Source organism: Hipposideros armiger, unplaced genomic scaffold, assembly GCF_001890085.2.
Source record: "Hipposideros armiger isolate ML-2016 unplaced genomic scaffold, ASM189008v1 scaffold_732, whole genome shotgun sequence".
Classification (NCBI taxonomy): Eukaryota; Metazoa; Chordata; class Mammalia; order Chiroptera; family Hipposideridae; genus Hipposideros; species Hipposideros armiger.
The window spans coordinates 85,529-100,137 of record NW_017732082.1 but is presented as its reverse complement, the minus strand read 5'-3'; the positions used below and the strand labels follow the sequence as shown (position 1 = coordinate 100,137).

Genomic DNA, 14,609 nt, shown 5'->3' with positions numbered 1-14,609 from the left:
GGGGGGAATGGGAGCATTAGGTATTGGGCCCCCGAAGATGTTCAACGGGTAAATGAAGAACTTGGAAAGTTACAAAAAAGCTTTTAAGAAAAGACTACCTCCTTCCAGCCCACCCCTCAATCCCTCAGTTATCAAGTGATTAGGGGCAATCACTATGACCAGTTAATGGTGTTTTCTTCTGCAGACATATTAAATATATATATAAATACAGGTGTATTTCTACATGAATAAAAGCAGATGCAGAATTCTCTTTATCAGCTCATACTTTTTATTTAACAATATCTCTTGGGGCGTCGGGAGTCGAACTGGCAACAAGCATGCACTCTCATCAGCTGAGCCATTGGGCCACCTGTTGGCAGCTCAGTGGCAGCTCACTGGCCCATGTGGGAATGAAATTGGCAACCCTGCTGCTCAGAGCTCGTACTCTTAACCAACTGAGCCATCAGGTAGGTCCAAGAGCTGCCTCCTTTTTAATGGCTACATTGTACTCTATCAGCCAGTGCCTTCTCACCTGCAATAGACAATGAGGGTTTCCTTGATCTTTCACTCTTTGAAAGAGTTGAGCATAATAGATAAATATGCAAACTCTAGAGCAAGCCTACCCGGTCTGGGTCCCAGCGCCACTACTTACTAGCAGTGGGAACTCTGGCAAGTTACTTAATCTCTGTGCCTCCATGCTCAATAATTGGACGTCTGCCTTGCTATCTACTTAGGCCATAAAAAAAGAAGTTATTTCTGGTGATAATTTTTATTATGGGCAAGGCCCCAATTCTTGTCTTTTTCTTTTTCAAATGGGGAGCAGTGTGTTTTTCCAGGACCCATCAGCTCCAAGTCAAATAGTTCTTTCAGTCTAGTTGTGGAGGGTGTGGGGATCGAACCAGCAGCTTGATGTTATGAGCATTGCACTCTAACCAACTGAGCTAACCAGCCACCCCCTTTAACAGAGAAGTAAAAGTTTCTCTTGAGCACGCAGGGTCTGGACTGCCTTCAGCACAAAATAATCCACATGCCAAAGTGGCACATCTTGGGGAGGATACCTGTTGTGAACCCCACTCATAGGTGACTTTCCACATGCTTAAGTAGGATAAATTCTTACAAATAGAATTTAAAACCTTAGCTATTGCGAAATTGCCTTCCACAGTAGTTGTACCCACTTATTCTCCCACCAGCAGTTATACTCGTATGTGTGTCTTGGTTCCCCACAATCTTGCCCAGTTTATTCGCAAACCTTGTGAATGTTGCTAATCTTATTGATGGAAAGTATTATTTCATTATAGTTCTAATCACTATTTTTCTCGTGATGAAATAATTAGTTGATTATCTCTTCATATGTGTAAAAGCCATTTTGCTTTTCCTTTTCTGCGAGTTTCCCAACCTTACCTTTTGTACTTTTCAAAAATTGTGTTCTTGATTGTTCTATTGAGTTATTGAGGAGCTCTTAATATACTAAGAAGATCAGCCCTTTGTCTATGAGATGCTTTGCAAATATTTTCCAAGCTTATCATTTGTCTTTGAAGGGTATTTCCCAAGTCAAGTCAATCAATCTTTTTTGGTTTCCGGGCTTTGTGTCATACATTTAAAAGCACGCTCCATGCTGAGATTATTTTTTTAATTCTCCCATAGTTTCTTCTAGTACTTGCATGATTTTTTTCGAGTTAAATTTTTGACACCTCTGGAATTTATTTTGATATAAGGAGCAAATTTTCGATCCAATTTTACTTTCATGTACATGGCTCCGTGCCGCACCACCATTTATTGAATAAACCATTCCTCCCCAAGTAATTTGATATGCCCTCTTCATCATACTCTAAATTTCCTTCTGTATTGTGGTCTTGTTCTGGTCTTTTTATTCTATTCCATTGATTTGCTTATTCATGAACTGTTAACATATTGTTTTAATTAGTGATGCTTAATAAAACAATACTTTTAGTTAATGTTAAGGTTAGCCTGCCCGTTTTGCTTTTATCTATTTGCTTATTTTTATGAAATTTCCTGGATTTGCTTGTTTTGCTTACTGTTCACATAGGAACTTTAGAGTAATCTTGCTGAATAAAAAATAATCTTATTGGGGGTGGCCGGTTAGCTCAGGTGGTTGGAGCGTGGGCTTCTAGCACCGGGGTTGCCAGTTTGATTCCTGCGTGGGTCGGGGAGCTGTGCCCTCCTCAACTGGCTGTTTGGCTTGGAGCCAATGGGTTCTGGAAGGACACACTGTTCCCTAATAATATCTCTTTAAAAACAAAAATAATAATCTTATTGTTATTTTTTACTGGGGTCATGTATGAAATTATACATTGGGATTTAGGGGGGATAGACTGTTCAGACTACTCTTTAGTTTCCATATAATGTTGTTATGCACCTGTCATGCTATTGCCAGGAGTTGGACATCCACACCTGAATAGTGCTTTACACCACAGGGACCTTGTATTAGTGTAAAACTGAGATGTACAGAGGGCTTATGTATGTGATATCTCATTTATTATCACAATAAGAGGTGAGTGTTATTCAGTCTGCCTTCAAGATGAAGGAATTGAAGCTTTAAAAGTTTAATGAACTTCGCCAAATGAATGTAGCTAGTTAGTGTCAGAGGTTGGGACCTGCACCCCAATCGATCCTGAACTTGAGTACCATCACCTCTGTTTGTCTTTCCTGGCTGTGGATGAGCTCTGGAATTTTGGCCCTGATATCTGGAGGTGACAGGGACAGACAAATGACGAAGAAGCCAAGATTACAGAGGGTTTGCTTTTATTTGTAATTCTTGCTAGGTGGTTCATTTGGTTGGCTCCTTCCAAGCTGATCAGTGCCACTTAGTGAACAGTCGTGATGCACTGAGCTTTTGCCACACATACTTTGGGAGGAAACAAGGAGGGGCAGTCTCAGCCCTCATGGCGCTAACAGACTGTTGGTCCAAATGGCAGGGCCAGCAATCTTTTCCTGGGCCAGGAAAAGGACTGGTCCGTGGTCTTCAAAACTGCTGGCTAACAATGTCAGCTCACGCCCAAACAACTTCATTTACAGTTTCACACAGGTTGTGGTCCAAAATATGTGAAAAAAAAAAAAAGAAAGTGATGTATGACGATAGAGCTGAGATGAGAACTGGAAACTCAGGGTAAGTCTATCCCTTTAATTTGAGCATAGACAATGGAATCTGAGCCTGCAGAATGGTTTGCAGTCAAAGGATTTCTCTTTTCATCTGAGATTTTGGAAGTCGTGCTGACAGAAGTAAGTGCCTTGTCTGGGACGGATGGAACCTAAACAGGAAAGGAGGAGGGATGAGTGAGTTCAATTCGAAGGAATGGGTCTCTTTAGAAGCAAGTGCCTCTTCAGAAACAACTTGAAAGCTTTGGTGAGAGAAGACCCAAAGAGATCAGAGGAACTCTTCAAAGACTCACTTGCCAATGTGTTCAGAGAGCAATACCACTATTCTAGCAGATAGGGCAAAGCATAGAGGGCAATGCCAATGGCAGCGGGCCTCCAGAGTTGCAGAAACAGGGTGGTCATCTTACCTTAACCAGAGGATCTAAGGGAAGGTCCAGGGCTCGGGGACTGGAGTGACCTGCCACAAGAGTCAGGAAAAATAGGGGAAAGTCTCACCAGTGGGGTCCAAAGCAATCAGAAGACTCTCCCCTCAATCTTGGGTGAAGGGGTGAGGTGTGAAGAGGTGTTGCAGGTGGGAAAGGTGGAGAGTCGGGAGGACAGGGAGAGGAGTAAAGGGATTCGAATATTTAGCTGCAGAGAGGGTGGGCTGAGCAGGTTTTATCCCCTCCCTCCCGTTATCCACTCAAGGCTGACCCTGTGCTCAATGGCAGAGAAAGAAAAGCCATTCCATTTATTGGAGGCCACTTACATTTTCTGTAGCTCTTTATGATGAGGAAGATAAGACCCATCAGCAGCAGTGTCAGTAGAATCCCAGCAACAAAGGCTAAGACCAAATGAAGTTCTTTGCTGTTGTGGCAAAGAAAGGGAGCAGATGATGTGCTGGGCTTTTTAAAGGCCTTTCCTAAAGACCAGAGTGTAACCTTGTCCACCTGTGGAAAAACCTCTGCAATAGCTTTCACATTGGTTTTTAATTTTCATTCTCACCCACTGGTTGTCAAGATTTTGCTTTCGAGTTCCAGATCCTTTTGAGACCTCAATGAAAGCTGTGGGCTCTCTTCCCCCTCAAGAAATGTTCATAGTTCTCAAACTATTCAAAAAAATTGAAGAGGAGGGAAGGCTCCCAAACTCATTTTATAAAGCCACCATTACCCTGATACCAAAACCAGACAAAGGTGCTACCAAAAAAAAAAATGATAGGCCAATATCTTGATGAACATAGATGCAAAAATACTAACAACATATTAGCAAACAGAATTCACCAATATATTAAAAAGATCATACACCATGATCAAGCGGGATTTATTCTGGGATGCAAGTCTGGTTCAATACCCACAAATCAATTAATGTGATATATCACATACACAAAATGAAGGATGAAAATCTATATGATTGTATCAATAGATGTAGAAAAAGCACTTGACAAAATCCAACATTGATTTATGATAAAAACTCTCAGCAAAGTGGGGATAGAGAGACCATGCCTCAACATAATAAAGGCCATATATGATGAACCCACAGCTAATGTCATAATGGTGAAAAGACAAAAGCTTTTTTTAAAGATCAGGAACAAGATAAGATGTGCACTTTCAGCACTTTTACTCAACATAGTATTGGAAGTCCTGGCCACAGCAATCATACAAGAAAAGGAAATGAAAGGCATCTGAATTGGAAAGGAAGAAGTAAAACTGTCATTATTTGCAGACGAGATGATTATATACAGAACCCTAAAGAATCCACTAGAAAACTATTAGAACTAATAAATGACCCAGAAAGTAGCAGGATACAAAATTAATATTAAAAAATTGGTTGCATTTTTATACGTCAAAAACAATCAGAAAGAGAAACTAAAAAAAAATCCTATTTACAATTGCATCTAAATGAATGAAATACCTAGGAATAAATTGAACCAAGGAGGCAAAAGACCTGTACTCAGAAAATTAAGACATTGAAGAAATAAACTGAAGTAGATACAAGCAAATGGAAGCATATACCATGCTCATGGATAGGAAGAATTGACATCATTAAAATGTCCATACTACCCAAAGCAATCTATAGAGTCAATGCAATCCCTATCAAAATACTAATGGCATTTTTCACAGAACTAGAACAAATAATTTCAAAATTTATATGGAACCACAAAAGACTTCGAAGAGCCAAAGCAATCTTCAGAGAGAAGAACAAAATTGGAGGTATCATACTACCTAATATCAAACTATACTACAAGGCTATAGTAATCAAAACACCGTGGTACTGGCACAAAAACAGACACATAGATCAATAGAACAGAATAAAGACCCCAGAAATAAACCCATGCCTCTATGGTCACTTAATCTTCGACGAAGTAGGCAAGACTATACAATGGGGTAAAGACAGTCTCTTCAATAAACAGTGTTGGTAAAACAGAACAGACACATGCAAAAGAATGAAACTGAGTCACTTTCTTACACCATATATAAGAATAAACTCAAAATGGATTAAAGATTTAAATGTAAGACCCGAAACCATAAAACACCTTGAAGAAAACACAGGCAGTAAACTCTTTGACATCATTCTTACCAATAATTCTTTTGGCTATGTCTCCTTGGGCAAGGGAAACAATAGAAAAAATAAACAAATGGGACTACATCAAGCTAAAGAGATTTTGCACAGCGAAGGAAACCATCAGCTAACCAAAAAAGAAACTTACTGAATGAAAGTAGATATCTGCCAATGATGCATCTGATAAGGGGTTAATATCCAAAATACATAAAGAACTCATATAATTTAACACTAAAAAAAACCCAATCTAATTAAAAAATGACCAGAGAACCTGAATAGACATTTCTCCAAAGAGGACATACAGATGACCAATAGACATATGAAAAAATGCTCAACGTCACTAATCATCAGAGAACTGTAAATAAAAACCACAATGAGTGAGATACCACCTCACTTCTGTAGAATGGCTATCATCGATAAATCAACAAACAAGTGTTGGTGAGGATGTGGAGAAAAGGGAACTCTTGTACGTTGTTGATGTGATTGCAAATTGGTGCAGCCACTGTGGAAAACAGTATGGAGTTTCCTCAAAAAATTAAAAATGTAACTACCATATGACCCAACAATCCCACTTCTGGGTATTTATCCAAAGAAATTCAAAACACTAATTCAAAGAGGTGTACATCCTTATGTTCACTGAAACATTATTTACAATAGTCAAGATATGGAAGCAAACTTAGTGTCCACTGATAAACGATTGGATAAAGAAGAGATGGTACATATATACGATGGAATATTACTCGGCCATAAAAAAGAATGAAATCTTACTGTTTGCAACAACATGGGTGGACCTAGAGGGGATATTATGCTAAGTGAAATAAGTCAGACAGAGAAAAACAGATACCATATGATCTCACTTATATGTGGAATCTATTAAAAAACAACAATAAAAACAACCAGAAACAAACACATAGGTAAGAGAACAAACTGATGGGTGCCAGATGGGAGGAAGGTTGGGAGGCCTGGGTGGAAAAGGTGAAGGTGTTAAGAAGTACAAATTGCCAGTTATAAAAATAATCATGGGGATGTAAAGTACAGCTTAGGGAATAGAGTCAATAATATTGTATTAACTATTCATGGTGTCAGATGGGCACTAGATTTATCGGGGTGATCACTGAATAAGTTATATAAATAACACTATGTGACACATTTGATACTAATATAATATGGTATGTCAACTGTAATTGGGAAAAAAAATGTTCATAGGTTGCCCACACTGCAAATTTTATCTATAAACTTAGGGGATTCATGGATCTCTTGAGGTTTGAGGGCCCTTAGGTTAAGAAAAACACTATAAAGATAAAAAACTGAATTAGTTATTCCATTGTTTCTGGGCCCTTCCCCAGATTTCCCTCCTCAAGTTCACAAGGCAAAACTGTCAACACAAAATCAAATGCCACGTGGTACAAGATAAAATGGGTGGGAGAATGCTTACTTACACGGGGTAGTTGCAGATGCAGGGTGCACAGGTAACTGTTGGAGATGTTGTGGTTGGAATGCTTTGTTTGTCTATGAGAGAATGTGAAGGGGGTTAGTGTATCTGCCACTTCTCATGAATCTTTACAGCTTAAGTGTCCCCAGGCACCCCACTCGAGCCAAGCAGCCAGTTGAGATTCATGATGGGGGCTACAACTCTGCAAATGGAGAGAACATTGTTCCTTAGATCGTGGATCCCTGAACTTGAAAATTAGAACTGAAACTTCACAAATCATCAGTGACACAAACGAAAGAAGAGCCTAGTGTTTCTGTCACCCTGTAAGTCCCTTTGACAAACAAAAGCGTCTCCTGTCCCTCCCTCAAAGATTTTAATAGGACCTCTAGGGAGACGCTCCTTCTGATTTAAGCAGAGAATCTCAGAACTAGTGTTTCCTAAAGTCCTTGGGAATCCGACCTTGGAAACTGCTGCGTTTTTTTGTATGTTCATTTGTTTGCCAAAGGCAGCCACAGTTTTTCCCAATGCCTACACCACAGATGGTTGAGAATAGCAAGGGAAGTAAACTAGGTTCCCATAAGCTACCAAGCTGGTCTACGACCAAGCACGGAGCCACTTTTATTCAAATTTGGAGGGTCAGACAGTTCTCCCTGGTTTCCTTTTTCACTCTTCTTGGCATTAGATTCTGCATCATGGTAAAATCTGATTCTTCCAACTTCGAAAATGTTGTCCCATGACAACCCTCCAGCAGTTTCCAGTTATTCGAATTCATTTTAACTCAGCAGTGAGCCAGGTAATGGTTTCTGCCCTGAACTTACCGGTGTTGGGTTTCGGTGTGGATTGACCTGATCCCATGCTGTCTTCTCCTCAGAAAAAAGAAGTTACCTCTTAGAAAGCCTGGAAAGGAGACACAGTGAAGGGGCCCACTGTGATCTCAATATAAGAGCAGTTACAGTGAGAGACAAGTAATGGGTGGGTGTTTTAGTGAGGTCAGTGGTCACAGACTTGACGTGGTGTGATTACCTCAGCTCAGCAGCAAGTCCTCAGCTTGGCAGGTCCAGAAATTTGATCTTATCAGGGCACCAAGTAGTGACTGACCGCTCCAGAACTAACTCCCATCAACCACCTCACAGGAGACTGATGTATAAACTGCAATGACATAAGGAAATGTTGGTGTAACAAGTAGCATTCTATCAGAACATGTAAGAAGTCAATTAAAACCATAATTTTGTTTGGTAAGTAAGGATGGGAGAAGATGAACAGATTTTTTTTAAATTGGGGAATTGGGGGAGGGGAACAGTGTTGGGGAGTTGGGGAAGGGGAACAGCCAAGCTGTTATCCTTCAATCTTATTTGTAAGGGTGCAGCTAGCTCAGCTCCAAGTCCAGTCGACATCGAGATACCCGTCAGCAGCTTGCGGCTGCTCAGCTCAAGGTGCTGTATTCAATCTTAGTTGCAGGTGGGCGTAGCCACCATCCCATGCAGGAGTCGAACAGGCAGCTTTGTTGTTAAGAGTGCACGCTCTATCCCCTGAGCCACGTGGGTGGCAGTTCAGCTCAAGGTGCCGAGTTCAGTCTTTAGTTGCCTGCGGGCATAGCCCACCATTGGAACAGGCAACCTTGTTGTTAGGAACACGTGCTCTCACCAGCTGAGCCATCCTGCTACTTGTTGGCAGCTCAGCGGCAGCTCAGCTCACTAGCCCATGTGGGAATTGAACCGGTGACCCTGTTGCCCAGAGCTTGCACTCTTAAGCTAGCTCTTTACCAACTGAGCCACTCAGCCGGCCCGAATGGATGTTTTTAATATTGAGTGTTGTCTAGGTCTGATGCATCCGCCTCACTCTCCCCTGGCAGAACTGAGTAAACTTTGGCAAACTTGCTGTTGGAGATCCTTCCTCTAGGCTTCATCAGACATTTCTATTCTGTTCACATATTATCTTTTGGAGTGTGCCAATGTCCTTGTCTAGGCCATGGTTCTATTTGTTATGGTAAGCTTTCAATATTTTCCCTCTTTTATGTATTTATTTGTACCAAAAATTATAAAGTACTGAAATGCAGAAAAATAAAATTACCTAAACTTCCACTACCTTACCCTTGGGGAGGTGAAGGGGGAGAGGTTTTCCATAAAATCTTAACCTTCACAACAGTGGCTCTGACTTTACAACCATGCTAAAAAAAAATGTCACCATAGCCACCTTGAAAAAAAGCTGGACAGGGCCGGCCGAGTGGCGCGATGGTTAAGAACTGTCTTGGGACGCCAGAGGGCCTCGGTTCGGATCCCACATATGAGGGCCAGTGACACTGCCCTCCACAGCTAAGATGCTGAACAACAGCTCAACCTGGAGCTGGGCTGCTGTGAGTCGCCAGCGACGGTGTAGGCTGCAGCCCCTGTGACAGTGGATTGCCATGGGCTACCGTGTGTAGCCGGCAGCCAGTGTGAGCGGCCAGCAGCCGCAGTGAGCGGCCGTCCAGAAGCTGGCGACTGATCTGCCTCGCCCAGGAAGAGAGCAATGATGGTGCCAACTTGGGCCAGTGAAGCCACATCCTCCACAACTAGACTGCAGAACAAAAGGACAGCAACTTGTCTGTTCCCCTCCCCCAATTCCCCAATAAAAATCTAAAAAAAAAAGCTGGACCACCCCACCCTGAAAGACAAAACCATTACACAATGCACAGGGAAATAGCTACTTACAGATGCAGGCTGAGAAAAGCAGGAAATTCATTTCCCTTTTTAAAAACCCACATATTTGACAGAAGCATACTTAAAATAGAAAACAGTGCTATATAGTTTTTCACATTTTCTCCAGCAACAGATATTGCCATGAAATCCACCAACTAAACGCAACTATTCAAACACCACCAAATAAAGTTAAAAAGAAAAAAAAAAGATAGGTATCACTAACAATTGGATGACATTTTCTTTTGGCGGATGCTTATTTCATCTAGATTAAAAGCATGGAGTAAATGCATTTACCTTTTAAGAAAAAGTCCGGTCATAAGATGCCATAGTCAGAAACCTAAGTTTCGCTTGCTTCTGCTGCTACTCCTAGTTTTCAGAAATGACAAAATGATTTCTGGTACCATCAAGCTATGTGTCGCAAATCTTAACTAAACTTGAGGCAGACTTCCTCTTTGAGACCAACACTGTATTTTTAATTCCATAAATAGAGAGCTGCTTTTTTTTATCTTTTGACACATGAATGCCAGAGCACAGGGGGATAAGACAAGTTTATTTCTAATTAAGTATATGTTGAGTATTTAACCACCACACCAGATGTGTGGGGGAGCACATCAGTATGCTTTTATCATTGTCATCACGCATCCTATTGTGTCATGTATTCTAACCATAGAGATGAGATTGCTAAAGAAAACCAAAGAGTAGTGTTCAGAGTTAAGTGCCCCCTATGCAGACTTTCAGTGTGTTAAGAGCACAGAGAGCCCCTTCAAGGGAAGGCGAACCATGTAAAAACATTTATTAATAAAACAATATTAATCAACATACTTATTAAATAAACATGATAGGCCTTAGAGTGGGCTAGGTGCTATGGGTATTTCAGAGAGTGAAGCAGGAAAGTTCTTCACAGAGCCTACTGTCTAATTGAGAAGAGGCACAATAGACAAGTGACCAACAGATTAATCACAGGTCCTGTGACAGGCCACACAGAAAAGAAGCAAAATGCCATTTCAGAGAGAGAGGACCTGATGGGAGAATGTCTTTAGATAAAATGGGTGACCGTAGAAGGCTTACCCAAGAAGCAGACATATTGTACACTGAGAACCACAGATGGGACAGAGCTGGCCAGGCAACCGGCCTCAGAAAGACTTTCAGGCAGAGGGCAGGGCAACCCACAGGCCCTGTGGAAGGGAGGAGCCAGTAGGGCTGGTGAGATCAAGGCTGTGCAGGTCGACTTGAGGCTGGGGCCTGGGCCTGGGGCTTGCAGGGGGTCTGGATGGAGGGAGAGAGTGAGGAGAGAGTGAGGACAGCCCCAGGTCCAGGATGGGTAGCTGGGATTCAAGTGATGTGTTTCTAAGATATCAGCATGTGTCCTAGAGTGGGGCATTTGTAAGGGGTGGGAAGTGGAAAGTAGCTACATAGATGGATTTTAGCCAGATTGTGGAGGTTTTTTAACCCAAGCAAAAAATATATTTTAAGTATTAATAAGGAACCATTAAAGGTTTTTGAATTGGGATATGATAAACTAGGCCTTTAAGGAAGATTATACCATATCATTCAAGATAAATTGTGGGTAGAGAAAGAGACAAGAAGATAAGCTAGGAGAGTAGGGCAATATTTCAGGTGCTGAGTAAGGGCGTGAGCAGTGGGGTTCGGGAGGAACCCACAGGAATCCCATCACAAGATTGAAAGTTATGCGACTTGGGACCTAGATACGGAGAATGACGCAGCAGGATGAGTCGGTGATTATGTTAAGTTTTTGAATCTTGGTGGCTGAAGAGTTCATTTTTTTCATTCATTCCAAAATCATTTAGTTAACATTTGCTATGTGCCCTGTAGGAGTCTAAGTTCTGAGGATGCATATAACAGCCTTTTCCTTCTTTCAAACTGGTAAAGGAGGCTGTCAGCACAGTAAATGGTCAATGGCAGCAATTACATGAACTGTGAAGGATCAGGAACCTTCTGCCTTCCTCCACCTGTGACACAGGGAACCAAGGAAGGCTTCCTGGAGAAAGACAAGCCCAAATCTGAAGTGTGAGTTGCATCTGTAGACCAAGAGCAGGGGGAATGCTCAGAGAGAGGAGGACATTAAAATTCAAAAGCCTGTGTCAGGAAGGAAGGTAGGAAGTGCAAACAAACAAACAAAAAGGGTAGTGTAGCAATAGCTGAAAGAACAAGGAAGTGTTTGAGAGTGATGATGGCGTGTTGAGGGGACATGGAGCCTGGTGGGGATGAAGTTGAAGAAGCAGGAAGGGGCTAGTTCTCTCAGAGCTTTTGTCTTTACTGTAAGTGGGTTTATTGATAAAAGATATTTAAACAAGGTGACATGATCAGACTTGCATCCTGAAACTGAGGGAGAGAGAACAGAATGGAAGGTAGCAGAACAGACAGGAAAAGACTGGTTGAGAGAGTGCTGCAGTGACCCAGTTAAGGGATTAATAGTAACTTGGGCCAGGGTAGAGAGATGAAGAGATGTAAATGCATTTGAGACATTCAGGAGAGTGAGAGGATAAAAAGTCAAAGACTGTGATTAAAAATATCACCAAAGGGGGCCGGCCGAGTGGCACGTTGGTTAAGAGCTGGCTTGGGACGCCAGCTCTGAGCAGCAGGGCCCCTGTTCGGATCCCACATGAGGGCCAGTGATGCTGCGCCCTCTACAGCTAAGATGGTGAACAACAGCTCGACCTGGGCTGCCGTGAGTCGCAGGAGACAGCATAGGCTGCAGCCCCTGCTGTGGTGGGCTACCATAAGCTATCGTGTGTGGACGGCAGCAAGCGTGAGCGGCCAGCAGCCGATGTGAGCTGCCAAGAGCCGCTGTGAGAGGCCGTCCAGAGGCCGGCAACCAATCTGCCTCACCCGGGAAGAGCGCAGTGATGGTGCCAACATGGGCCAGTGAAGCGACATCCTCCACAGCTAGACTGAGGAATGAAGGGACAGCAACTTGTCTGTTCCCCTTCCCCCGATTCCTCAGCATTGTTCCCCTCCCCCAATTCCCCAATAAAATCTTAATGACACATATATATATATATATAATTTCCATCATTTAAAAATATATATGGAGGGGGAAAAAAGAGCAAGAGGAAAAAAATGGAAGATTGTCTTAAAATCCCTTAATGACACATATATATATATATATATATATATATATATATATATATATATATGTCACCAAAGGGCAGAAAGTAGAGGAGCCAGAGAAGGAAACAGCAGTAGCTCAAGATTTAGAGTGCGGATGATAGGATTAATGAATTATTCAGACATTTACTGAGCACCTACTATGACCCAAACACACTGCTACACTCTGTGGTACATAAGTGTAATGAAATGTTATAAATGCTATGATAGGCATCAGTACAGGAAAGAATGGGACCCAAAACAGAAAGGGCTCAGGTTACACAACATGGAAAGAGCGAGTGTCACGAAAATCATCATAGGGGTGATGACGTTTGAGTTGCCCTGAAAGATGAATCACATTTTCTAGGCAGATAGAGGAAGGAAGTATATTCTAGGCAGAAGAACTGCATGAGCAAAGGCATGCCTTGTTACGTTCAGGAGAATGCTAGTATTTCACCATTGCTGGTGCTCTGGGGTATGAGGGTGGGGTGGTGATGGGGAATGGAAGAGGAAAAGAAAAGGTGGGGAGAAGGGCAAGGCCAGATCATGGAGGACCCTACACAAACTCCACCTCAGGGCAGTGGAGAGACTGTTGAAGAGGAGTAACACGATCACATTTGGGTTTGGGCAACCGAGTGTAGGAGGGACTGGTGAGGGGCCAGCAAGTGGGTGGGCGGGGTGTCCTTTAGTGTTGCAGAGCTCCAGACAAGAAACAGGGAGGATCTGATCTGAGGCAATGGCCATGGAGAAGAAGAGGCAGGGCAGGTGGGTGATGGATCTAATCATTTATTAGTCATGAGAGAAAGGTAAGAGGGTGTCGATTGGCCAAAGTAATTCTCCAGGTAAATCCACCAAAAGAACGGTTTATTCAGGAAAAGAAAAAAGAAACAAAACCACCAAGGAGTGCATACAGGCCAGCCAGTGTCTCAGCCGGTCACCCATGTGGGAAAAAGGAGAACAGCCCAACATGGCTTTCCCCTTTATTCGCATCCCTCCCCTGGAAGTTACCACAAAGTTCAACAGGAAGTCAAGACTACAGAGTTAACAAGGGGCCCAGCCCAGCTCCACTGATAGTCCTCCTAGCTCTATGGGTGAGCAGCTTAAGATGCCAGTTCACTTTTATCAAGGGTGACTCAGGATAACTCCCAGGTTTCTGCACTATACCACTGACTAACAGTGAGAATATGGAAGAAGGGGCTGTAGGATTGGACATAAATAATGAATTTACTTTTGGACACATTGAATTTAGGGTGCTTATGGAATATTCAGATAGGGATGTCGAGAGGGTAGCTGGGGCTCATGAAAGAGATCTAGATTTGGATGGTAGATAGTACTAGTTCTCACCCATAACCAGTTCGCCTCTATTTTTGTCACAGGGCCTTACTTGTGGCTGGGTAATGCCATGTGACAAGTTCTGGCCAATGGACTATGAATGAAAGAGATGTATATCCCTTTTAGGTAAAGCATTTAATGGCTGAAGCAAGACCTCCTCTGACCTCTTCTCCTGCAGGGTGGTCATGGAGATTTTGTGATGAGAAGGTGAGGCTGAAAGCTCTAAAGCAAGATCACTGAGTCATCACATGGAGGACAGTTCTCTGAAGGGTCACCTGGGCCTGCAGTGGATTCTGTATGAGCAAGACATAAACTCTTCCATGTTACACTACTGAGATTTTGGGATAGATTCTTATCTCACTTAACCTAACCTACCCTGCCTGATACAATTTGAGATATAGATTAGGAAGTCATCAGCATACACG

At 42.4% G+C, this 14,609-nt stretch overlaps 1 protein-coding gene across 2 annotated transcripts; it reads right to left on the bottom strand.

The window, feature by feature from the left end:
• Nucleotides 1-2,775: 2,775 nt before the first annotated feature.
• CUNH1orf162 (chromosome unknown C1orf162 homolog) lies at nt 2,776-10,842 on the bottom strand. 2 transcript variants are annotated; one of them, XM_019627447.1, is made up of 8 exons: nt 10,813-10,842; nt 10,039-10,110; nt 8,090-8,215; nt 7,885-7,963; nt 7,074-7,143; nt 3,845-3,942; nt 3,504-3,553; nt 2,776-3,248 (listed from the first exon to the last, which is right to left on the bottom strand). In XM_019627447.1, the coding sequence occupies exons 4-8, from the start codon at nt 7,919-7,921 to the stop codon at nt 3,102-3,104; spliced, it is 402 nt and encodes a 133-aa protein (XP_019482992.1). In that variant the 5' UTR covers nt 7,922-7,963; nt 8,090-8,215; nt 10,039-10,110; nt 10,813-10,842; the 3' UTR covers nt 2,776-3,101. The 2 variants fall into 2 exon arrangements, with proteins under 2 accessions (XP_019482992.1, XP_019482991.1); XM_019627446.1 differs by lacking the exon at nt 10,813-10,842 and having other exon boundaries at nt 10,039-10,172.
• Nucleotides 10,843-14,609: the final 3,767 nt, after the last annotated feature.